The sequence below is a fragment of the Engystomops pustulosus genome, chromosome 2 (assembly GCF_040894005.1).
Source record: "Engystomops pustulosus chromosome 2, aEngPut4.maternal, whole genome shotgun sequence".
NCBI classification, from domain to species: Eukaryota; Metazoa; Chordata; class Amphibia; order Anura; family Leptodactylidae; genus Engystomops; species Engystomops pustulosus.
This window is the reverse complement of record NC_092412.1, coordinates 17,536,237-17,560,625: the sequence shown is the minus strand read 5'-3', so window position 1 is coordinate 17,560,625 and position 24,389 is coordinate 17,536,237. Positions and strand designations below refer to the sequence as shown.

Genomic DNA, 24,389 nt, shown 5'->3' with positions numbered 1-24,389 from the left:
CTAGGACTCCTGAATGATACTTTAGTCCAGTTATATCCTCTACTCCTAGCTCAATCGATATACAACTGGATTTTGTAAGAACATGTCTGGGAAAGCTGGGTCATCACCCCGTTGGCTATGTACTTGCTAGTTTGACAAATAGGCTATTCCTTTCCGGAGTTTAGAAAAGCTGGGTGACCCATGCATTAGTTTACCTCTTTTCAATTATATACCATATGGTTCATCTCTGCCTAGTCTCATACTCCGTTACAATACATATAATATATAGTCTGGGAAAGCTGGGTGATCACTCCAGTGGACAATATGTCAAGGAAAGAACCGTTTCCATGCAGGATTTTAAGAAAGCTGGGTTACCCATTCAGGACTGGGGTCCATCTTGGACAACAACCAATCCCAAATGATATTTCTGCAGAGCAATATGCTCACATCTCAACAGATACACAAGGGGATTTTGCAATCAGGATTCTGGAAAAGCCGGGTGACTTCCGCTCCAGCCATATAGTTGGTCACCCAGTTTTCAACTACACTTTTTAGGAGTTTGGGAAAGTTGGGTGACCTATGCAGTAATTGAATCCATCTAGGACAGCACCCAGCTTTCTGAGAGTCTTGAATGATCTTTCTATCCAGTTCTATAATTCCATCTTAATGGATATGCAAGGCGATTTTGCAATCAGGATTAGGGAAAGCTGGGTGACCTCCCCTCCACCTTTCATATACACATTCAAGAGTCTGAGAAAGCTGGGTAACCTCCCCTCAAGATTTCATTTACTTATTCAGGAGTCTGGGAAAGCTGGATGAGCATGCAGTAACTGTTCGTCACCCAGCTTTCCTGGTGACGTCGGACCAATCAGCGCCTCAGACATGTATTTTTAGGGATTGTTCTTTACTACAATAGAAAATGACAGCGACCCGTGTAGAAAAGCTGGGTGGCTAGCTGCTGGCGGCGGTGCTCTTGGATCGGAGCGGGTACTCGTCCCTGCTGCCCTTGCCCCGGTTCACCCGGCGCCGCTCCTTGTCGTACATCTGCTGCAGTTTCCTGGCCAGCTTCTTGTCCTCCTCCTCCTGGCGCAGCTTCTTCTCCGCCTCGCGCCACAAGCGCTGGAACCCCCCCTGCCCCGCGCCCCCCGCCCTGCAGGTCACCCGCAGCCTCTTATAGGCACCGTTCTTTTCCAAGTGTTTGGTTTTACAGCGTCTCTTTTGCCCCCGGCGCTGGGGGTACCCCGGGCTGATGTTGCCCGCACCGTTGGGGGCATTCTTCTTCTTGAGCGCCCGCTTGGTGCACTTGCACTGGGATATGCTCTTCTTGCTGGAGGTCAGTCGGGCCGCCAGACGGGTTTTGGTACCGGTGTTGGCGCCGCCCTCTAGGAAGTCTTTAACGGAAACGGGTTTCTGCAGACACCCTCGGCACAGGAGGGGCTGAGATCGGCCATCGCTGGGGGTCTCCTCCTGACTAGAGGAGGGGGTGAGCTCTGACACCTCCTTGGTGCCCTCCACACCCGCCCCCCCAGGGGTAGTCAGGGTCCCTTTGGACAGAGTCCTCTTCATCTGCCGGTCCTTGAAGACCTGCTCCCACTTCTTCAGGATGACGGGGCTGGCCTCGTAGCTGGTGGGCTTCTGCAGGTTCCGGCGCAGGTTCCTGGGGGTGGACTTGATGAGGACGGGGCTCAGCACTTGCCCGTCCGGGAGCCTCTTGGGAGGGGTGCAGGGCGAGCACACAATGGGCTTGAAGTGGTTCAGCTCCTCGGAGATGCTGTCGTTGCTCTCGGGGCTGATGGAACGCTCCGGCTTGTGCAGGGGGGTGAAGGAGTTGTAAGGGTTAATGACCAGGCGTTTCTCCGAGGTCAGGACCGGCGCAGAGAAGGAGCGACTGTTCTCTGTGGAGAGGAGGACGCCCGAAAAGATGCCCAGGGGGACCGATCCAGGGACCACCTGCAGGAGGAGCAGAAATGTGAGTCATGGAGGAACGAGACCCAGGAACTACAACCCCCAACATGGTGATGACACTGAAGGCCCCTCCCCCAGGCTGGAACAAGCAGATCCCTCCCCACAGTCCACGAGACACCAATGTCCCACAGTCCCAAGTCATACAATATACCTGGTTCATATATCAGTCACATCCAGAGCTGCGGCATATCTCTAGACTGTATACTCCTGTCACATCCAGAGCAATCACAATCCTGCTGAACTCTGGCCAACAACGGGCAGGACAATAAGAGAAGGAATCAAGCTGCAGCTCTTCATGTCAATGCAATAAGAGATAGCACAGAAGTACATGCAGCTCTGGAGGTGACTGGAGTATAAGACATTAAATCTACAGAAGTACATGCAGCTCTGGAGGTGACTGGAGTATAAGACATAAAATCTACAGAAGTACATGCAGCTCTGGAGGTGACTGGAGTATAAGACATTAAATCTACAGAAGTACATGCAGCTCTGGAGGTGACTGGAGTATAAGAGATACAGTCTAGAGATGTACAGTACATGCAGCTCTGGATGTGACTGGAGTATAAGAGATACAATCTAGAGATGTACAGTCCATGCAGCTCTGTATGTGACTGGAGTATAAGACATAAAATCTACAGAAGTACATGCAGCTCTGGATGGGACTGGAGTATAAGAGATACAATCTAGAGATGTACAGTCCATGCAGCTCTGGATGTGACTGGAGTATAAGACATAAAATCTACAGAAGTACATGCAGCTCTGGATGGGACTGGAGTATAAGAGATACAATCTAGAGATGTACAGTACATGCAGCTCTGGATGTGACTGGAGTATAAGAGATACAATCTAGAGATGTACAGTACATGCAGCTCTGGATGTGACTGGAGTATAAGAGATACAATCTAGAGATGTATAGTCCATGCAGCTCTGGATGTGTATACAGTCAGTGTGGTCTGTCCGATCACAGCTGCAGCCTCGCGGCCCAATTTAAGGTCACATCCAGGCGGCCATGTGCTCCCCGGGTCGGATACCTTGTGGGAGGTGCTCGGCCCCTGATTGCACATGCGTTTCCATAGAAATACATGCAATCAATTACCAGCACCGGTGTGAACGCAGCCCAATGTAAGATGCCTAGAATGGTCTATACCGGCTTATAGCACAGAAGACACTCGCATCTCCTCATTCTCCTCCAGGACAGAAAATACTCCTAAAAATTGGCAAGAGGAGAAATATTACCCCTGAGTACAGGTGATGTGTGCTGGGGGTTACCTTGGCTTTCTGCAGGTGGGGGGCTTTCCTGCGGCCGGGGGATGGGAGGGTCTCCGTCACATGATCGCTGCAGCTCTGGCTCCGCTCCACTCTGGACTGAAGGCTCCTGGGAAACAGAAGCAAAGAAACCAATTACTTCAGGGTCCCAATGGTCCGGCACCACCGCCCCATAATCCAGAATTTACAAGAAGAACCAGAAACCTTCTAATCCAGATCACATCAGGGAGAACCCAAAACAGACTCAAGACAACCAGGCGCCTGATAATCCAGGACAGACCCAGAAGAACCAGGCGCCTGATAATCCAGAACAGACCCAGAAGAACCAGGCGCCTGATAATCCAGAACAGACCCAGAAGAACCAGGCACCTGATAATCCAGGACAGACCCAGAAGAACCAAGCGCCTGATAATCCAGAACAAACACAGAAGAACCAGGCGCCGGATAATCCAGGACAGACCCAGAAGAACCAGGCGCCGGATAATCCAGGACAGACCCAGAAGAACCAGGCGCCTGATAATCCAGAACAGACCCAGAAGAACCAGGCGCCTGATAATCCAGGACAGACCCAGAAGAACCAGGCGCCGGATAATCCAGGACAGACCCAGAAGAACCAGGCGCCGGATAATCCAGGACAGATCCAGAAGAACCAGGCGCTTGATAATCCGGGACAGACCCAGAAGAACCAGGCGCCTGATAATCCAGGACAGACCCAGAAGAACCAGGCGCCGGATAATCCAGGACAGATCCAGAAGAACCAGGTGCTTGATAATCCGGGACAGACCCAGAAGAACCAGGCGCCGGATAATCCAGGACAGACCCAGAAGAACCAGGCGCCGGATAATCCAGGACAGACCCAGAAGAACCAAGCGTCTGATAATCCGGGACAGACCCAGAAGAACCAGGCACCTGATAATCCAGGACAGACCCAGAAGAACCAAGCGCCTGATAATCCGGGACAGACCCAGAAGAACCAAGCGCCTGATAATCCGGGACAGACCCAGAAGAACCAAGCGCCTGATAATCCGGGACAGACCCAGAAGAACCAGGCGTCTGATAATCCAGGACAGACCCAGAAGAACCAGGCGTCTGATAATCCAGGACAGACCCAGAAGAACCAGACGCCTGATAATCCAGGACAGACCCAGACGCCTGATAATCCAGGACAGACCCAGACGCCTGATAATCCAGGACAGACCCAGACGCCTGATAATCCAGGACAGACCCAGACGCCTGATAATCCAGGACAGACCCAGACGCCTGATAATCCAGGACAGACCCAGACGCCTGATAATCCAGGACAGACCCAGACGCCTGATAATCCAGGACAGACCCAGACGCCTGATAATCCAGGACAGACCCAGACGCCTGATAATCCAGGACAGACCCAGACGCCTGATAATCCAGGACAGACCCAGACGCCTGATAATCCAGGACAGACCCAGACGCCTGATAATCTAGACCAGAGCAGGATTATCAGGTGACACTATGGGGAGACGCTGCATTACCAGGAGAAGGAGGTGACGGCCCCTGGGTTGTTTTTGGAGACGAAGGCGGATCGGTGGAAGGTTCTCCGGGGGAGGGGCGGCTCCTCGTTCTCCGAATCCGATAGCGGCAGAGACTGCGGGGAGAGAGGGGCGTCAGATGTGCAGGAAGACACTAACGGGTTTTTGTGTTTCCAGCCCTGGTTATTGGGAAGTCACCAGGGTCTCCTCCGGGTACTCACCGCCCCGTGACTCGTCTTACACCCAGACTTGTCTTCCAGGTCTCGGCTCCCGGCAGCCACATCCTCTGGCGCTCGTCTCTGACACGCAGATTCCGGGTCACCAGCACCCTGAGGACATGAGAGAGGGAACAGATGGGTGAGCACCCGCAATATCACCCATCACTGGGACACTTCTGGGGGTTGCAAGGCTATGGGGACACTTCTGGTGGGGGGGTCACAGGGCTATGGGGACACTTCTGGTGGGGGGGTCACAGGGCTATGGGGACACTTCTGGTGGGGGGGTCACAGGGCAATGGGGACACTTCTGGAGGGGGGGGGTCACAGGGCAATGGGGACACTTCTGGAGGGGGGGGTCACAGGGCAATGGGGACACTTCTGGAGGGGGGGGAGGGTCACAGGGCAATGGGGACACTTCTGGAGGGGGGGGAGGGTCACAGGGCAATGGGGACACTTCTGGAGGGGGGGGGGGTCACAGGGCAATGGGGACACTTCTGGAGGGGGGGGGGTCACAGGGCAATGGGGACACTTCTGGAGGGGGGGGGTCACAGGGCAATGGGGACACTTCTGGAGGGGGGGGGTCACAGGGCAATGGGGACACTTCTGGCGGGGGGGGGGTCACAGGGCAATGGGGACACTTCTGGCGGGGGGGGGGTCACAGGGCAATGGGGACACTTCTGGCGGGGGGGGGTCACAGGGCAATGGGGACACTTCTGGCGGGGGGGGGTCACAGGGCAATGGGGACACTTCTGGCGGGGGGGTCACAGGGCAATGGGGACACTTCTGGCGGGGGGGTCACAGGGCAATGGGGACACTTCTGGCGGGGGGGTCACAGGGCAATGGGGACACTTCTGGCGGGGGGGTCACAGGGCAATGGGGACACTTCTGGCGGGGGGGTCACAGGGCAATGGGGACACTTCTGGCGGGGGGGTCACAGGGCAATGGGGACACTTCTGGCGGGGGGGTCACAGGGCAATGGGGACACTTCTGGCGGGGGGGTCACAGGGCAATGGGGACACTTCTGGCGGGGGGGTCACAGGGCAATGGGGACACTTCTGGCGGGGGGGTCACAGGGCAATGGGGACACTTCTGGCGGGGGGGTCACAGGGCAATGGGGACACTTCTGGCGGGGGGGTCACAGGGCAATGGGGACACTTCTGGTGGGGGGGGTCACAGGGCTATGGGGACACTTCTGGTGGGGGGGGTCACAGGGCTATGGGGACACTTCTGGTGGGGGGGGTCACAGGGCAATGGGGACACTTCTGGAGGGGGGGGGTCACAGGGCAATGGGGACACTTCTGGAGGGGGGGGAGGGTCACAGGGCAATGGGGACACTTCTGGAGGGGGGGGTCACAGGGCTATGGGGACACTTCTGGTGGGGGGGGTCACAGGGCTATGGGGACACTTCTGGTGGGGGGGGTCACAGGGCAATGGGGACACTTCTGGTGGGGGGGTCACAGGGCAATGGGGACACTTCTGGAGGGGGGGGGTCACAGGGCAATGGGGACACTTCTGGAGGGGGGGGGTCACAGGGCAATGGGGACACTTCTGGAGGGGGGGGGGGTCACAGGGCAATGGGGACACTTCTGGAGGGGGGGGGGTCACAGGGCAATGGGGACACTTCTGGCGGGGGGGGGGTCACAGGGCAATGGGGACACTTCTGGCGGGGGGGGGGTCACAGGGCAATGGGGACACTTCTGGTGGGGGGGTCACAGGGCAATGGGGACACTTCTGGTGGGGGGGTCACAGGGCAATGGGGACACTTCTGGTGGGGGGGTCACAGGGCAATGGGGACACTTCTGGTGGGGGGGTCACAGGGCAATGGGGACACTTCTGGTGGGGGGGTCACAGGGCAATGGGGACACTTCTGGTGGGGGGGGTCACAGGGCAATGGGGACACTTCTGGTGGGGGGGGTCACAGGGCAATGGGGACACTTCTGGTGGGGGGGGTCACAGGGCAATGGGGACACTTCTGGTGGGGGGGTCACAGGGCAATGGGGACACTTCTGGTGGGGGGGTCACAGGGCAATGGGGACACTTCTGGTGGGGGGGTCACAGGGCAATGGGGACACTTCTGGTGGGGGGGTCACAGGGCAATGGGGACACTTCTGGTGGGGGGGTCACAGGGCAATGGGGACACTTCTGGTGGGGGGGTCACAGGGCAATGGGGACACTTCTGGTGGGGGGGTCACAGGGCAATGGGGACACTTCTGGTGGGGGGGTCACAGGGCAATGGGGACACTTCTGGTGGGGGGGTCACAGGGCAATGGGGACACTTCTGGTGGGGGGGTCACAGGGCAATGGGGACACTTCTGGTGGGGGGGTCACAGGGCAATGGGGACACTTCTGGTGGGGGGGTCACAGGGCAATGGGGACACTTCTGGTGGGGGGGGTCACAGGGCTATGGGGACACTTCTGGTGGGGGGGTCACAGGGCAATGGGGACACTTCTGGAGGGGGGGGTCACAGGGCAATGGGGACACTTCTGGAGGGGGGGAGGGTCACAGGGCAATGGGGACACTTCTGGAGGGGGGGGTCACAGGGCTATGGGGACACTTCTGGTGGGGGGGGTCACAGGGCTATGGGGACACTTCTGGTGGGGGGGTCACAGGGCAATGGGGACACTTCTGGAGGGGGGGGGTCACAGGGCAATGGGGACACTTCTGGAGGGGGGGGAGGGTCACAGGGCAATGGGGACACTTCTGGAGGGGGGGGGGTCACAGGGCAATGGGGACACTTCTGGAGGGGGGGGGGTCACAGGGCAATGGGGACACTTCTGGAGGGGGGGGGTCACAGGGCAATGGGGACACTTCTGGCGGGGGGGGGGTCACAGGGCAATGGGGACACTTCTGGCGGGGGGGGGTCACAGGGCAATGGGGACACTTCTGGTGGGGGGGTCACAGGGCAATGGGGACACTTCTGGTGGGGGGGTCACAGGGCAATGGGGACACTTCTGGTGGGGGGGTCACAGGGCAATGGGGACACTTCTGGTGGGGGGGTCACAGGGCAATGGGGACACTTCTGGTGGGGGGGTCACAGGGCAATGGGGACACTTCTGGTGGGGGGGTCACAGGGCAATGGGGACACTTCTGGTGGGGGGGTCACAGGGCAATGGGGACACTTCTGGTGGGGGGGGTCACAGGGCAATGGGGACACTTCTGGTGGGGGGGTCACAGGGCAATGGGGACACTTCTGGTGGGGGGGGTCACAGGGCAATGGGGACACTTCTGGTGGGGGGGTCACAGGGCAATGGGGACACTTCTGGTGGGGGGGTCACAGGGCAATGGGGACACTTCTGGTGGGGGGGTCACAGGGCAATGGGGACACTTCTGGTGGGGGGGTCACAGGGCAATGGGGACACTTCTGGTGGGGGGGTCACAGGGCAATGGGGACACTTCTGGTGGGGGGGTCACAGGGCAATGGGGACACTTCTGGTGGGGGGGTCACAGGGCAATGGGGACACTTCTGGTGGGGGGGTCACAGGGCAATGGGGACACTTCTGGTGGGGGGGTCACAGGGCAATGGGGACACTTCTGGTGGGGGGGTCACAGGGCAATGGGGACACTTCTGGTGGGGGGGTCACAGGGCAATGGGGACACTTCTGGTGGGGGGGGTCACAGGGCAATGGGGACACTTCTGGTGGGGGGGGTCACAGGGCAATGGGGACACTTCTGGTGGGGGGGTCACAGGGCAATGGGGACACTTCTGGTGGGGGGGGGTCACAGGGCAATGGGGACACTTCTGGTGGGGGGGGGTCACAGGGCTATGGGGACACTTCTGGTGGGGGGGTCACAGGGCAATGGGGACACTTCTGGAGGGGGGGGTCACAGGGCAATGGGGACACTTCTGGAGGGGGGGGGGTCACAGGGCAATGGGGACACTTCTGGAGGGGGGGTCACAGGGCAATGGGGACACTTCTGGAGGGGGGGAGGGTCACAGGGCAATGGGGACACTTCTGGAGGGGGGGGGAGGGTCACAGGGCAATGGGGACACTTCTGGAGGGGGGGGGGTCACAGGGCAATGGGGACACTTCTGGAGGGGGGGGGGTCACAGGGCAATGGGGACACTTCTGGCGGGGGGGGGGGTCACAGGGCAATGGGGACACTTCTGGCGGGGGGGGGGGGAGTCACAGGGCAATGGGGACACTTCTGGTGGGGGGGTCACAGGGCAATGGGGACACTTCTGGTGGGGGGGTCACAGGGCAATGGGGACACTTCTGGTGGGGGGGTCACAGGGCAATGGGGACACTTCTGGTGGGGGGGTCACAGGGCAATGGGGACACTTCTGGTGGGGGGGTCACAGGGCAATGGGGACACTTCTGGTGGGGGGGTCACAGGGCAATGGGGACACTTCTGGTGGGGGGGTCACAGGGCAATGGGGACACTTCTGGTGGGGGGGTCACAGGGCAATGGGGACACTTCTGGTGGGGGGGTCACAGGGCAATGGGGACACTTCTGGTGGGGGGGTCACAGGGCAATGGGGACACTTCTGGTGGGGGGGTCACAGGGCAATGGGGACACTTCTGGTGGGGGGGTCACAGGGCAATGGGGACACTTCTGGTGGGGGGGTCACAGGGCAATGGGGACACTTCTGGTGGGGGGGTCACAGGGCAATGGGGACACTTCTGGTGGGGGGGTCACAGGGCAATGGGGACACTTCTGGTGGGGGGGTCACAGGGCAATGGGGACACTTCTGGTGGGGGGGTCACAGGGCAATGGGGACACTTCTGGTGGGGGGGTCACAGGGCAATGGGGACACTTCTGGTGGGGGGGTCACAGGGCAATGGGGACACTTCTGGTGGGGGGGTCACAGGGCAATGGGGACACTTCTGGTGGGGGGGTCACAGGGCAATGGGGACACTTCTGGTGGGGGGGTCACAGGGCAATGGGGACACTTCTGGTGGGGGGGTCACAGGGCAATGGGGACACTTCTGGTGGGGGGGTCACAGGGCAATGGGGACACTTCTGGTGGGGGGGGTCACAGGGCAATGGGGACACTTCTGGTGGGGGGGTCACAGGGCAATGGGGACACTTCTGGTGGGGGGGTCACAGGGCAATGGGGACACTTCTGGTGGGGGGGTCACAGGGCAATGGGGACACTTCTGGTGGGGGGGTCACAGGGCAATGGGGACACTTCTGGTGGGGGGGTCACAGGGCAATGGGGACACTTCTGGTGGGGGGGTCACAGGGCAATGGGGACACTTCTGGTGGGGGGGTCACAGGGCAATGGGGACACTTCTGGTGGGGGGGTCACAGGGCAATGGGGACACTTCTGGTGGGGGGGTCACAGGGCAATGGGGACACTTCTGGTGGGGGGGTCACAGGGCAATGGGGACACTTCTGGTGGGGGGGTCACAGGGCAATGGGGACACTTCTGGTGGGGGGGGGTCACAGGGCAATGGGGACACTTCTGGTGGGGGGGGTCACAGGGCAATGGGGACACTTCTGGTGGGGGGGGGTCACAGGGCAATGGGGACACTTCTGGTGGGGGGGGGTCACAGGGCAATGGGGACACTTCTGGTGGGGGGGGGTCACAGGGCAATGGGGACACTTCTGGTGGGGGGGGGGGTCACAGGGCAATGGGGACACTTCTGGTGGGGGGGGGTCACAGGGCAATGGGGACACTTCTGGTGGGGGGGGGTCACAGGGCAATGGGGACACTTCTGGTGGGGGGGTCACAGGGCAATGGGGACACTTCTGGTGGGGGGGGGTCACAGGGCAATGGGGACACTTCTGGTGGGGGGGGGGTCACAGGGCAATGGGGACACTTCTGGTGGGGGGGTCACAGGGCAATGGGGACACTTCTGGTGGGGGGGTCACAGGGCAATGGGGACACTTCTGGTGGGGGGGTCGCAGGGCAATGGGGACACTTCTGGAGGGGGGGGTCGCAGGGCAATGGGGACACTTCTGGTGGGGGGGTCACAGGGCAATGGGGACACTTCTGGTGGGGGGGTCGCAGGGCAATGGGGACACTTCTGGTGGGGGGGTCACAGGGCAATGGGGACACTTCTGGTGGGGGGGGGGGTCGCAGGGCAATGGGGACACTTCTGGTGGGGGGGGGGGTCGCAGGGCAATGGGGACACTTCTGGTGGGGGGGGGGGGTCGCAGGGCAATGGGGACACTTCTGGTGGGGGGGGGTCGCAGGGCAATGGGGACACTTCTGGAGGGGGGGGGTCGCAGGGCAATGGGGACACTTCTGGAGGGGGGGGTCGCAGGGCAATGGGGACACTTCTGGCGGGGGGGTCACAGAGCAATGGGGACACTTCTGGCGGGGGGGTCACAGGGCAATGGGGACACTTCTGGTGGGGGGGGTCACAGGGCAATGGGGACACTTCTGGTGGGGGGGGGGTCACAGGGCAATGGGGACACTTCTGGCGGGGGGGAGGGGTCACAGAGCAATGGGGACACTTCTGGCGGGGGGGGGAGGGGTCACAGAGCAATGGGGACACTTCTGGCGGGGGGGGGAGGGGTCACAGAGCAATGGGGACACTTCTAGCGGGGGGGTCACAGGGCAATGGGGACACTTCTGGTGGGGGGGGGTCACAGGGCAATGGGGACACTTCTGGTGGGGGGGTCACAGGGCTATGGGGACACTTCTGGTGGGGGGGTCACAGGGCAATGGGGACACTTCTGGAGGGGGGGGGTCACAGGGCAATGGGGACACTTCTGGAGGGGGGGTCACAGGGCAATGGGGACACTTCTGGAGGGGGGGGAGGGTCACAGGGCAATGGGGACACTTCTGGAGGGGGGGGGAGGGTCACAGGGCAATGGGGACACTTCTGGAGGGGGGGGGGTCACAGGGCAATGGGGACACTTCTGGAGGGGGGGGGGTCACAGGGCAATGGGGACACTTCTGGCGGGGGGGGGGTCACAGGGCAATGGGGACACTTCTGGCGGGGGGGGGGGGAGTCACAGGGCAATGGGGACACTTCTGGTGGGGGGGTCACAGGGCAATGGGGACACTTCTGGTGGGGGGGTCACAGGGCAATGGGGACACTTCTGGTGGGGGGGTCACAGGGCAATGGGGACACTTCTGGTGGGGGGGTCACAGGGCAATGGGGACACTTCTGGTGGGGGGGTCACAGGGCAATGGGGACACTTCTGGTGGGGGGGTCACAGGGCAATGGGGACACTTCTGGTGGGGGGGTCACAGGGCAATGGGGACACTTCTGGTGGGGGGGTCACAGGGCAATGGGGACACTTCTGGTGGGGGGGTCACAGGGCAATGGGGACACTTCTGGTGGGGGGGGTCACAGGGCAATGGGGACACTTCTGGTGGGGGGGTCACAGGGCAATGGGGACACTTCTGGTGGGGGGGTCACAGGGCAATGGGGACACTTCTGGTGGGGGGGTCACAGGGCAATGGGGACACTTCTGGTGGGGGGGTCACAGGGCAATGGGGACACTTCTGGTGGGGGGGTCACAGGGCAATGGGGACACTTCTGGTGGGGGGGGGTCACAGGGCAATGGGGACACTTCTGGTGGGGGGGGTCACAGGGCAATGGGGACACTTCTGGTGGGGGGGGGTCACAGGGCAATGGGGACACTTCTGGTGGGGGGGGGTCACAGGGCAATGGGGACACTTCTGGTGGGGGGGGGGGGTCACAGGGCAATGGGGACACTTCTGGTGGGGGGGGTCACAGGGCAATGGGGACACTTCTGGTGGGGGGGGGGTCACAGGGCAATGGGGACACTTCTGGTGGGGGGGTCACAGGGCAATGGGGACACTTCTGGTGGGGGGGGGTCACAGGGCAATGGGGACACTTCTGGTGGGGGGGGGGGTCACAGGGCAATGGGGACACTTCTGGTGGGGGGGTCACAGGGCAATGGGGACACTTCTGGTGGGGGGGTCACAGGGCAATGGGGACACTTCTGGTGGGGGGGTCACAGGGCAATGGGGACACTTCTGGAGGGGGGGGGGTCACAGGGCAATGGGGACACTTCTGGAGGGGGGGGGGTCACAGGGCAATGGGGACACTTCTGGCGGGGGGGGGGTCACAGGGCAATGGGGACACTTCTGGCGGGGGGGGGGGGAGTCACAGGGCAATGGGGACACTTCTGGTGGGGGGGTCACAGGGCAATGGGGACACTTCTGGTGGGGGGGTCACAGGGCAATGGGGACACTTCTGGTGGGGGGGTCACAGGGCAATGGGGACACTTCTGGTGGGGGGGTCACAGGGCAATGGGGACACTTCTGGTGGGGGGGTCACAGGGCAATGGGGACACTTCTGGTGGGGGGGTCACAGGGCAATGGGGACACTTCTGGTGGGGGGGTCACAGGGCAATGGGGACACTTCTGGTGGGGGGGTCACAGGGCAATGGGGACACTTCTGGTGGGGGGGGTCACAGGGCAATGGGGACACTTCTGGTGGGGGGGTCACAGGGCAATGGGGACACTTCTGGTGGGGGGGTCACAGGGCAATGGGGACACTTCTGGTGGGGGGGTCACAGGGCAATGGGGACACTTCTGGTGGGGGGGTCACAGGGCAATGGGGACACTTCTGGTGGGGGGGTCACAGGGCAATGGGGACACTTCTGGTGGGGGGGGGTCACAGGGCAATGGGGACACTTCTGGTGGGGGGGGTCACAGGGCAATGGGGACACTTCTGGTGGGGGGGGGTCACAGGGCAATGGGGACACTTCTGGTGGGGGGGGGTCACAGGGCAATGGGGACACTTCTGGTGGGGGGGGGGGGTCACAGGGCAATGGGGACACTTCTGGTGGGGGGGGTCACAGGGCAATGGGGACACTTCTGGTGGGGGGGGGGTCACAGGGCAATGGGGACACTTCTGGTGGGGGGGTCACAGGGCAATGGGGACACTTCTGGTGGGGGGGGGTCACAGGGCAATGGGGACACTTCTGGTGGGGGGGGGGGTCACAGGGCAATGGGGACACTTCTGGTGGGGGGGTCACAGGGCAATGGGGACACTTCTGGTGGGGGGGTCACAGGGCAATGGGGACACTTCTGGTGGGGGGGTCACAGGGCAATGGGGACACTTCTGGAGGGGGGGGGTCGCAGGGCAATGGGGACACTTCTGGTGGGGGGGTCACAGGGCAATGGGGACACTTCTGGTGGGGGGGTCGCAGGGCAATGGGGACACTTCTGGTGGGGGGGTCGCAGGGCAATGGGGACACTTCTGGTGGGGGGGGGTCGCAGGGCAATGGGGACACTTCTGGTGGGGGGGGGGGTCGCAGGGCAATGGGGACACTTCTGGTGGGGGGGGGGTCGCAGGGCAATGGGGACACTTCTGGTGGGGGGGGGGTCGCAGGGCAATGGGGACACTTCTGGAGGGGGGGGGGTCGCAGGGCAATGGGGACACTTCTGGAGGGGGGGGTCGCAGGGCAATGGGGACACTTCTGGCGGGGGGGTCACAGAGCAATGGGGACACTTCTGGCGGGGGGGTCACAGGGCAATGGGGACACTTCTGGCGGGGGGGTCACAGGGCAATGGGGACACTTCTGGTGGGGGGGGGTCACAGGGCAATGGGGACACTTCTGGTGGGGGGGGGTCACAGGGCAATGGGGACACTTCTGGCGGGGGGGAGGGGTCACAGAGCAATGGGGACACTTCTGGCGGGGGGGGGAGGGGTCACAGAGCAATGGGGACACTTCTGGCGGGGGGGTCGCAGGGCAATGGGGACACTTCTGGTGGGGGGGGGTCGCAGGACAATGGGGACACTTCTGGTGGGGGGGGGGTCGCAGGGCAATGGGGACACTTCTGGTGGGGGGGGGGTCGCAGGGCAATGGGGACACTTCTGGTGGGGGGGGGGTCGCAGGGCAATGGGGACACTTCTGGTGGGGGGGGGTCACAGGGCAATGGGGACACTTCTGGTGGGGGGGGGTCACAGGGCAATGGGGACACTTCTGGTGGGGGGGGGTCACAGGGCAATGGGGACACTTCTGGTGGGGGGGGGTCACAGGGCAATGGGGACACTTCTGGTGGGGGGGGTCACAGGGCAATGGGGACACTTCTGGTGGGGGGGTCACAGGGCAATGGGGACACTTCTGGTGGGGGGGTCACAGGGCAATGGGGACACTTCTGGTGGGGGGGTCGCAGGGCAATGGGGACACTTCTGGTGGGGGGGGGGGTCGCAGGGCAATGGGGACACTTCTGGTGGGGGGGGGGGGTCGCAGGGCAATGGGGACACTTCTGGTGGGGGGGGGGGGGGTCGCAGGGCAATGGGGACACTTCTGGTGGGGGGGGGTCGCAGGGCAATGGGGACACTTCTGGTGGGGGGGGGGGGTCGCAGGGCAATGGGGACACTTCTGGAGGGGGGGGGGTCGCAGGGCAATGGGGACACTTCTGGTGGGGGGGTCACAGGGCAATGGGGACACTTCTGGTGGGGGGGTCACAGAGCAATGGGGACACTTCTGGCGGGGGGGTCACAGGGCAATGGGGACACTTCTGGCGGGGGGGTCACAGGGCAATGGGGACACTTCTGGTGGGGGGGGGTCACAGGGCAATGGGGACACTTCTGGTGGGGGGGGGTCACAGGGCAATGGGGACACTTCTGGCGGGGGGGAGGGGTCACAGAGCAATGGGGACACTTCTGGCGGGGGGGGGTCGCAGGGCAATGGGGACACTTCTGGTGGGGGGGTCACAGAGCAATGGGGACACTTCTGGCGGGGGGGTCACAGGGCAATGGGGACACTTCTGGCGGGGGGGTCACAGGGCAATGGGGACACTTCTGGTGGGGGGGGGGTCACAGGGCAATGGGGACACTTCTGGTGGGGGGGGGTCACAGGGCAATGGGGACACTTCTGGCGGGGGGGAGGGGTCACAGAGCAATGGGGACACTTCTGGTGGGGGGGGGGTCGCAGGGCAATGGGGACACTTCTGGTGGGGGGGGGGTCGCAGGACAATGGGGACACTTCTGGTGGGGGGGGGGGGGTCGCAGGACAATGGGGACACTTCTGGTGGGGGGGGGGGTCGCAGGGCAATGGGGACACTTCTGGAGGGGGGGGTCGCAGGGCAATGGGGACACTTCTGGCGGGGGGGGGGCACAGAGCAATGGGGACACTTCTGGCGGGGGGGTCACAGGGCAATGGGGACACTTCTGGAGGGGGGGGGTCGCAGGGCAATGGGGACACTTCTGGCGGGGGGGTCACAGAGCAATGGGGACACTTCTGGCGGGGGGGTCACAGGGCAATGGGGACACTTCTGGCGGGGGGGTCACAGGGCAATGGGGACACTTCTGGTGGGGGGGTCACAGGGCAATGGGGACACTTCTGGTGGGGGGGGGGGGTCACAGGGCAATGGGGACACTTCTGGTGGGGGGGGGGGTCACAGAGCAATGGGGACACTTCTGGCGGGGGGGGGGGGTCGCAGGGCAATGGGGACACTTCTGGCGGGGGGGGGTCGCAGGGCAATGGGGACACTTCTGGCGGGGGGGGGGGGGGGCGCAGGGCAATGGGGACACTTCTGGTGGGGGGGGGTCGCAGGGCAATGGGGACACTTCTGGTGGTGGGGGGGTCGCAGGGCAATGGGGACACTTCTGGTGGGGTGGGGGTCGCAGGGCAATGGGGACACTTCTGGAGGGGGGGGTCGCAGGGCAATGGGGACACTTCTGGCGGGGGGGGGGGCAGGGCAATGGGGACACTTCTGGCGGGGGGGTCACAGGGCAATGGGGACACTTCTGGTGGTGGGGGGGTCACAGGGCAATGGGGACACTTCTGGCGGGGGGGGGGTCACAGAGCAATGGGGACACTTCTGGTGGGGGGGGTCGCAGGGCAATGGGGACACTTCTAGGGGGTCGCAGGGCAATGGGGACACTTCTAGGGGGTCGCAGGGCAATGGGGACACTTCTGGTGGGGGGGGGGAGGTCGCAGGGCAATGGGGACACTTCTGGGGTCAGTTCCGAGGTGTCACAGACACTTTTGGATCACTGATGACGTTGTGTGACATCAGGTCTGGAGCCGCCTCGTCACTTGTGTCAAATGACGTCACGTTGTCCCATGTGTGCTGGGGAGTCACGGGGCGCGCAGTGACATCACGCAGTTCTGTGCGCAGGTACCTGGGCTGTCGCTCTCCGGGACATGCCGAGCGGGAATCACATCTCCGGCCACCGAGACATCACCGGATATCCGCCCTCCCGCGCCTGACGTCACATAGCACCGGACATCCGTTCGGCCACAACTGACGTCATTATTTTTCTCAGATCTGACCGTGAATGACGTCCCCAGCGGCCGCACAGACCGCTCCTCACTTGAGTGGGCGTATACTAGGCGGTGACGAAGGGGATAGATCTAACTAGCAAACACCGCATTGGACACGCTCGTCCCACCCCTTTTGACGAGTGTAAATGACGTGTATCACGCGGTGCGAAGCAGGCGGCAAGACTACAAATCCCAGAGGGCCTAGCGGCAGAATGAGGGGAGGCGGGAACATGCTGGGACTAGTCCACCGTAACTACAGGACAGAGAGCGTGTGGTAACTAGACCGTATCACACAGGATAGGATTAGATACACAGCTCAGTAGATAGTATCACACAGGATAGGATTAGATACACCGCTCAGCAGACAGTATCACACAGGATGGGATTAGATACACAGCGCAGCAGACAGTATCACATAGGAGAGGATTAGATACACAGCTCAGCAGGCAGTATCACACAGGATAGGATTAGATACACAGCTCAGTAGATAGTATCACACAGGATAGGATTAGATACACCGCTCAGCAGACAGTATCACACAGGATAGGATTAGATACACCGCTCAGCAGACAGTATCACACAGGATGGGATTAGATACACAGCGCAGCAGACTGTATCACACAGGATAGGATTAGATACACGGCTCAGCAGACAGTACCACACAGGATAGGATGAGATACACAGCTCAGCAGGCAGTATCACACAGGATAGGATTAGATACACAGCTCAGCAGACAGTATCACACAGGATAGGATTAGATACACAGCTATGCAGACAGTATCACACAGGATAGGTTTAGATACACAGCTCAGCAGACAGTATCACACAGGATAGGATTAGATACACAGCTATGCAGACAGTATCACACAGGATAGGATTAGATACACAGCTCAGCAGACAATATCACACAGGATAGGATTAGATACACAGCTCAGCAGACTGTATCACACAGGATAGGATTAGATACACAGCTCAGCAGGCAGTATCACACAGGATAGGATTAGATACACAGCTCAGCAGACAGTATCACACAGGATAGGATTAGATGCACAGCTCAGCAGACAGTATCACACAGGATAGGATTAGATACACAGCACAGCAGACAGTATCACACAGGATAGGATTAGATACACAGTTCAGCAGCCAGTATCACACAGGATAGGATTAGATACACAGCTCAGCAGACAGTATCACACAGGATAGGATTAGATACACAGCTCAGCAGACAGTATCACACATGATAGGATTAGATACACAGCTCAGCAGGCAGTATCATACAGGATAGGATTAGATACACAGCTCAGCAGACAGTATCACACAGGATAGGATTAGATACACAGTTCAGCAGCCAGTATCACACAGGATAGGATTAGATACACAGTTCAGCAGCCAGTATCACACAGGATAGGATTAGATACACAGCTCAGCAGACAGTATCACACATGATAGGATTAGATACACAGCTCAGCAGGCAGTATCATACAGGATAGGATTAGATACACAGCTCAGCAGACAGTATCAAACAGGATAGAATTAGACACACAGCTCAGCAGCCAGTATCACACAGGATAGGATTAGATACACGGCTCAGCAGGCAGTATCACACAGGATAGGATTAGATACACAGCTCAGCAAACTGTATCACACAGGATAGGATTAGATACACAGCTCAGCAGGCAGTATCACACAGGATAGGATTAGATACACAGCTCAGCAGGCAGTATCATACAGGATAGGATTAGATACACAGCTCAGCAGACAGTATCAAACAGGATAGAATTAGACACACAGCGCAGCAGACAGTATCACACAAGAGAGGATTAGATACACAGCTCAGCACACAGTATCACATATGATAGGATTAGATACACGGCTCAGCAGGCAGTATCACACAGGATAGGATTAGATACACAGCTCAGCAGACAGTATCACACAGGATAGGATTAGATACACAGCTCAGCAGGCAGTATCACACAGGATAGGATTAGATACACAGCTCAGCAAACTGTATCACACAGGATAGGATTAGATACACAGCTCAGCAGGCAGTATCACACAGGATAGGATTGGATACACAGCTCAGCAGACAGTATCACACAGGATAGGATTAGATACACAGCTCAGCAGACAGTATCACATAGGAGAGGATTAGATACACAGCTCAGTAGACAGTATCACATAGGAGAGGATTAGATACACAGCTCAGCAGACTGTATCACACATGACAGGATTAGATACACAGCTCAGAAGAGAGTATCACACAGGATAGGATTAGATACACAGCTCAGCAGACAGTATCACACAGGATAGGATTAGATACACAGCTCAGCAGACTGTATCACACAGGATAGGATTAGATACACAGCTCAGCAGACAGTATCACACAGGAGAGGATTGGATACACAGCTCAGCAGACAGTATCACACAGGATAGGATTAGATACACAGCTCAGCAGACTGTATCACACAGGATAGGATTAGATACACAGCTCAGCAGACAGTATCACACAGGATAGGATTAGATACACAACTCAGCAGCCAGTATCACACAGGAAAGGATTAGATACACAGCTCAGCAGACAGTATCACACAGGATAGGATTAGATACACAGCTCAGCAGACTGTATCACACAGGATAGGATTAGATACACAGCTCAGCAGACAGTATCACACTGGAGAGGATTGGATACACAGCTCAGCAGACAGTATCACACAGGATAGGATTAGATACACAGCTCAGCAGACAGTATCACACAGGATAGGATTAGATACACAGCTCAGCAGACAGTATCACACAGGATGGGATTAGATACACAGCTCAGCAGACAGTATCACACAGGATGGGATTAGATACACAGCTCAGCAGGCAGTATCACACAGGATAGGATTAGATACACAGCTCAGCAGGCAGTATCACACAGGATAGGATTAGATACACAGCTCAGCACACAGTATCACATATGATAGGATTAGATACACGGCTCAGCAGGCAGTATCACACAGGATAGGATTAGATACACAGCTCAGCAGACAGTATCACACAGGATAGGATTAGATACACAGCTCAGCAGGCAGTATCACACAGGATAGGATTAGATACACAGCTCAGCAGGCAGTATCACACAGGAGAGGATTAGATACACAGCTCAGCAGACAGTATCACACAGGATAGGATTAGATACACAGCTCAGCAGACTGTATCACACAGGATAGGATTAGATACACAGCTCAGCAGACAGTATCACACAGGAGAGGATTAGATACACAGCTCAGCAGACAGTATCACACAGGAGAGGATTAGATACACAGCTCAGCAGACAGTATCACACAGGAGAGGATTAGATACACAGCTCAGCAGACAGTATCACACAGGAGAGGATTAGATACACAGCTCAGCAGACAGTATCACACAGGAGAGGATTAGATACACAGCTCAGCAGACTGTATCACACAGGAGAGGATTAGATACACAGCTCAGCAGACAGTATCACACAGGAGAGGATTAGATACACAGCTCAGCAGACAGTATCACACAGGGTAGGATTAGATACACAGCTCAGCAGGCAGTATCACACAGGATAGGATGAGATACACAGCTCAGCAGGCAGTATCACACAGGATAGGATGAGATACACAGCTCAGCAGGCAGTATCACACAGGATAGGATGAGATACACAGCTCAGCAGACAGTATCACACAGGAGAGGATTAGATACACAGTGTGTGTGCCCTGGCTGCTGAGTATCTAATCCTGGGTGATTACCTGGGTGGCGGATCCCATAGGTGGCGGCAGGATGTATGGGTGATGTCTGTGGCCGCGCTCTAGGATCGCTCTGTTATATCTTCTCTGCTGCGGATTCACAGGAAAATCCCTTCCTGTACAAGTCTGGGCTAGTCCTCGCCCTCACCCTGCACATATACATAATACACATATATACATACACACTTTGCGGGTACGGCTGTAGGCAGTGTGACAGGTAAGTACCGGGGGATGTATATGGTGATATGGGGGTACTCTCTCAGACTGTAAGCTCTTGTGATCCTCTGATTCCATATAGAGTTATACATCTGTATATTACACTGTGTTATATGAATGAGATCTTGATCAAGCCAAACTAGTAAAAAATAATTAAAAAAAAAAAGTTTAAAATACTGAATGAAATTTTTTTTTTTAATAAAAAGAATTAAATTAATTAAAAGTCCTCTAATCACCAACATTCCCTATACTCATCTAATAAAAAAGAAAAACCCACAAATCACCAAATCCCCCCCCCCCCCTCCCAAATGTTTGGTATCGCCGCATCAGTAACAATCTGTACAATAACTCAGAAACATTATTGGACCCACTCGGTGAACGCTGTAAAAACAAATCCTGAAAAAAATTGCCAAAAATTTTAAGTTTTCCTTAATTCCCTTCACAAAAATGTTCTAAAAAGGGATCAAAAAAAGTTGTGTGCCAAAATGTTAGCACAACGCAACACGTAAAAAATAAGCCCTAATCCAGCTCCGTCAACGGCGATATGAAAACAAGTAAGATTTTTTTTTATACAGTATTAGTTTTTTCCAGTAAAATTGTAAATAAAGATACCGTATATACTCGTGTATAAGCAGAGTTTTTCAGCACAAAAAATGGTCATTTACTAAGGGCCCGATTCGCGTTTTCCCGACGTGTTACTCGAATATTTCCGATTCGTGCCGATTCTCCCTGAATTGCCCCGGGATTTTGGCGCATGCGATCGGATTGTGGCGCATCGGCGCTGGCATGCACGCGACGGAAATCGGGGGGCGTGGCCGAACGAAAACCTGACGTATTCGGAATAACCGCCGCATTTAAGAAAAAAAATGTGTCGCGAAAATTACACTTACCTTCACCAGGTATAGGCCGGTGAATTTCAGGGCATTCCAGCTCGCCTCCGGGGAACTTCAGCGCAGCAGCGCCACCTGGTGGACGGCGGAGGAACTACCTTAGCGAATCCCGACCGGACCCGAATCCAGAGCAGAGAACGCGCCGCTGGATCACAAACGGACCGGGTAAGTAAATCTGCCCCTATGTGCTGAAAAACGTCCCCTCGGCTTATACACAAGTCTATGGAAAAATAAACTTATATACTCACCCTCCGGCACCCCCCGATGCTCCACGCGGCTTCCCGATGTCAGCGAGTCACGTCTTTTTTCTTCTGTCATGGACGCGGCCATGTTTTCCTACTACATGGGGGCAGGCTGGCTGGCTGTATACTACATGGGGGCTGGCTGGCTGTATACTACATGGGGGCTGGCTGGCTGGCTGTATACTACATGGGGGCTGGCTGGCTGTATACTACATGGGGGCAGGCTGGCTGGCTGTATACTACATGGGGGCAGGCTGGCTGTATACTACATGGGGGCAGGCTGGCTGGCTGTATACTACATGGGGGCAGGCTGGCTGGCTGTATACTACATGGGGGCAGGCTGGCTGGCTGTATACTACATGGGGGCAGGCTGCCTGGCTGTATACTACATGGGGGCAGGCTGCCTGGCTGTATACTACATGGGGGCAGGCTGCCTGGCTGTATACTACATGGGGGCAGGCTGCCTGGCTGTATACTACATGGGGGCAGGCTGCCTGGCTGTATACTACATGGGGGCAGGCTGCCTGGCTGTATACTACATGGGGGCAGGCTGCCTGGCTGTATACTACATGGGGGCAGGCTGCCTGGCTGTATACTACATGGGGGCAGGCTGCCTGGCTGTATACTACATGGGGGCAGGCTGCCTGGCTGTATACTACATGGGGGCAGGCTGCCTGGCTGTATACTACATGGGGGCTGGCTGGCTGTATACTACATGGGGGCAGGCTGGCTGGCTGTATACTACATGGGGGCAGGCTGGCTGTATACTCCTGGGGGCTGACTGTATACTACATGGGGGCTGGCTGTATACTACATGGGGGCAGGCTGGCTGGCTGTATACTACATGGGGGCAGGCTGGCTGGCTGTATACTACATGGGGGCAGGCTGGCTGGCTGTATACTACATGGGGGCAGGCTGGCTGGCTGTATACTACATGGGGGCAGGCTGCCTGGCTGTATACTACATGGGGGCAGGCTGCCTGGCTGTATACTACATGGGGGCAGGCTGGCTGGCTGTATACTACATGGGGGCTGGCTGGCTGTATACTACATGGGGGCAGGCTGGCTGGCTGTATACTACATGGGGGCAGGCTGGCTGGCTGTATACTACATGGGGGCAGGCTGGCTGGCTGTATACTACATGGGGGCAGGCTGGCTGGCTGTATACTACATGGGGGCAGGCTGGCTGGCTGTATACTACATGGGGGCAGGCTGGCTGGCTGTATACTACATGGGGGCAGGCTGGCTGTATACTACATGGGGGCAGGCTGGCTGTATACTACATGGGGGCAGGCTGGCTGTATATTACATGGGGGCAGGCTGGTTGTATACTACATGGGGGCAGGCTGGCTGGCTGTATACTACATGGGGGCTGGCTGTATACTACATGGGGGCAGGCTGGCTGGCTGTATACTACATGGAGGCAGGCGGGCTGTATACTACATGGGGGCAGGCTGGCTGTATACTACATGGGGGCAGGCTGGCTGTATACTACATGGGGGCAGGCTGGCTGGCCGTATACTACATGGGGGCAGGCTGGCTGTATACTACTGGGGGCAGGCTGGCTGTATACTACATGAGGGCAGGCTGGCTGGCTGTATACTACATGGTGGCAGGTTGGCTGTATACTACATGGGGGCAGGGTGGCTGGCTGTATACTACATGGGGGTAGGCTGGCTGTATACTACATGGGGGCTGGTTGTATACTACTGGGGGCAGGCTGGCTGAATACTACATGGGGGCAGGCTGGCTGAATACTACATGGGGGCAGGCTGGCTGAATACTACATGGGGGCAGGCTGGCTGAATACTACATGGGGGCAGGCTGGCTGTATACTACATGGGGGCTGGCTGTATACTACATGGGGGCTGGCTGTATACTACATGGGGGCAGGCTGGCTGTATACTACATGGGGGCTGGCTGTATACTACATGGGGGCTGCTCTATACTACTGGGGGCTGGCAGGCTGAATACTACATGGGGGCAGGCTGGCTGAATACTAGATGAGGGCAGGCTGGCTGAATACTACATGGGGGCTGGCTGTATACTACATGGGGGCTGGCTGTATACTACATGGGGGCTGGCTGTATACTACATGGGGGCTGGCTGTATACTACATGGGGACAGGCTGGCTGTATACTACATGGGGGCTGGCTGTATACTACATGGGGGCTGCTCTATACTACTGGGGGCTGGC

The 24,389-nt window shown here is 58.3% G+C and overlaps 1 protein-coding gene across 2 annotated transcripts; it reads right to left on the bottom strand.

Annotated features, from left to right (window-relative positions):
• Positions 1-19: 19 nt before the first annotated feature.
• On the bottom strand, positions 20-20,913 carry RNF169 (ring finger protein 169). Of its 2 annotated transcripts, none has more exons than XM_072133818.1 (5): positions 20,849-20,913; positions 4,937-5,044; positions 4,719-4,831; positions 3,214-3,319; positions 20-1,929 (listed from the first exon to the last, which is right to left on the bottom strand). In XM_072133818.1, exons 1-5 carry the CDS (start codon positions 20,864-20,866, stop codon positions 931-933), a joined length of 1,344 nt encoding a protein of 447 aa, XP_071989919.1. In that variant the 5' UTR covers positions 20,867-20,913; the 3' UTR covers positions 20-930. The 2 variants fall into 2 exon arrangements, with proteins under 2 accessions (XP_071989919.1, XP_071989918.1); XM_072133817.1 differs by lacking the exon at positions 20,849-20,913 and adding an exon at positions 16,946-17,252.
• Between the last annotated feature and the right edge of the window lie 3,476 nt (positions 20,914-24,389).

Excerpts from the sequence above, each read along its gene's own strand:
- RNF169 (XM_072133817.1), bottom strand. The coding sequence starts at position 16,969 with ATGTCCCGGAGAGCGACAGCCCAG. Across the intron at positions 4,832-4,936 it reads GTAAGACGAGTCACGGGGCG|TCTCTGCCGCTATCGGATTC; the intron begins GTGAGTACCCGG and ends CTCTCCCCGCAG. Across the intron at positions 1,930-3,213 it reads CCCACCTGCAGAAAGCCAAG|GTGGTCCCTGGATCGGTCCC; the intron begins GTAACCCCCAGC and ends CTCCTCCTGCAG.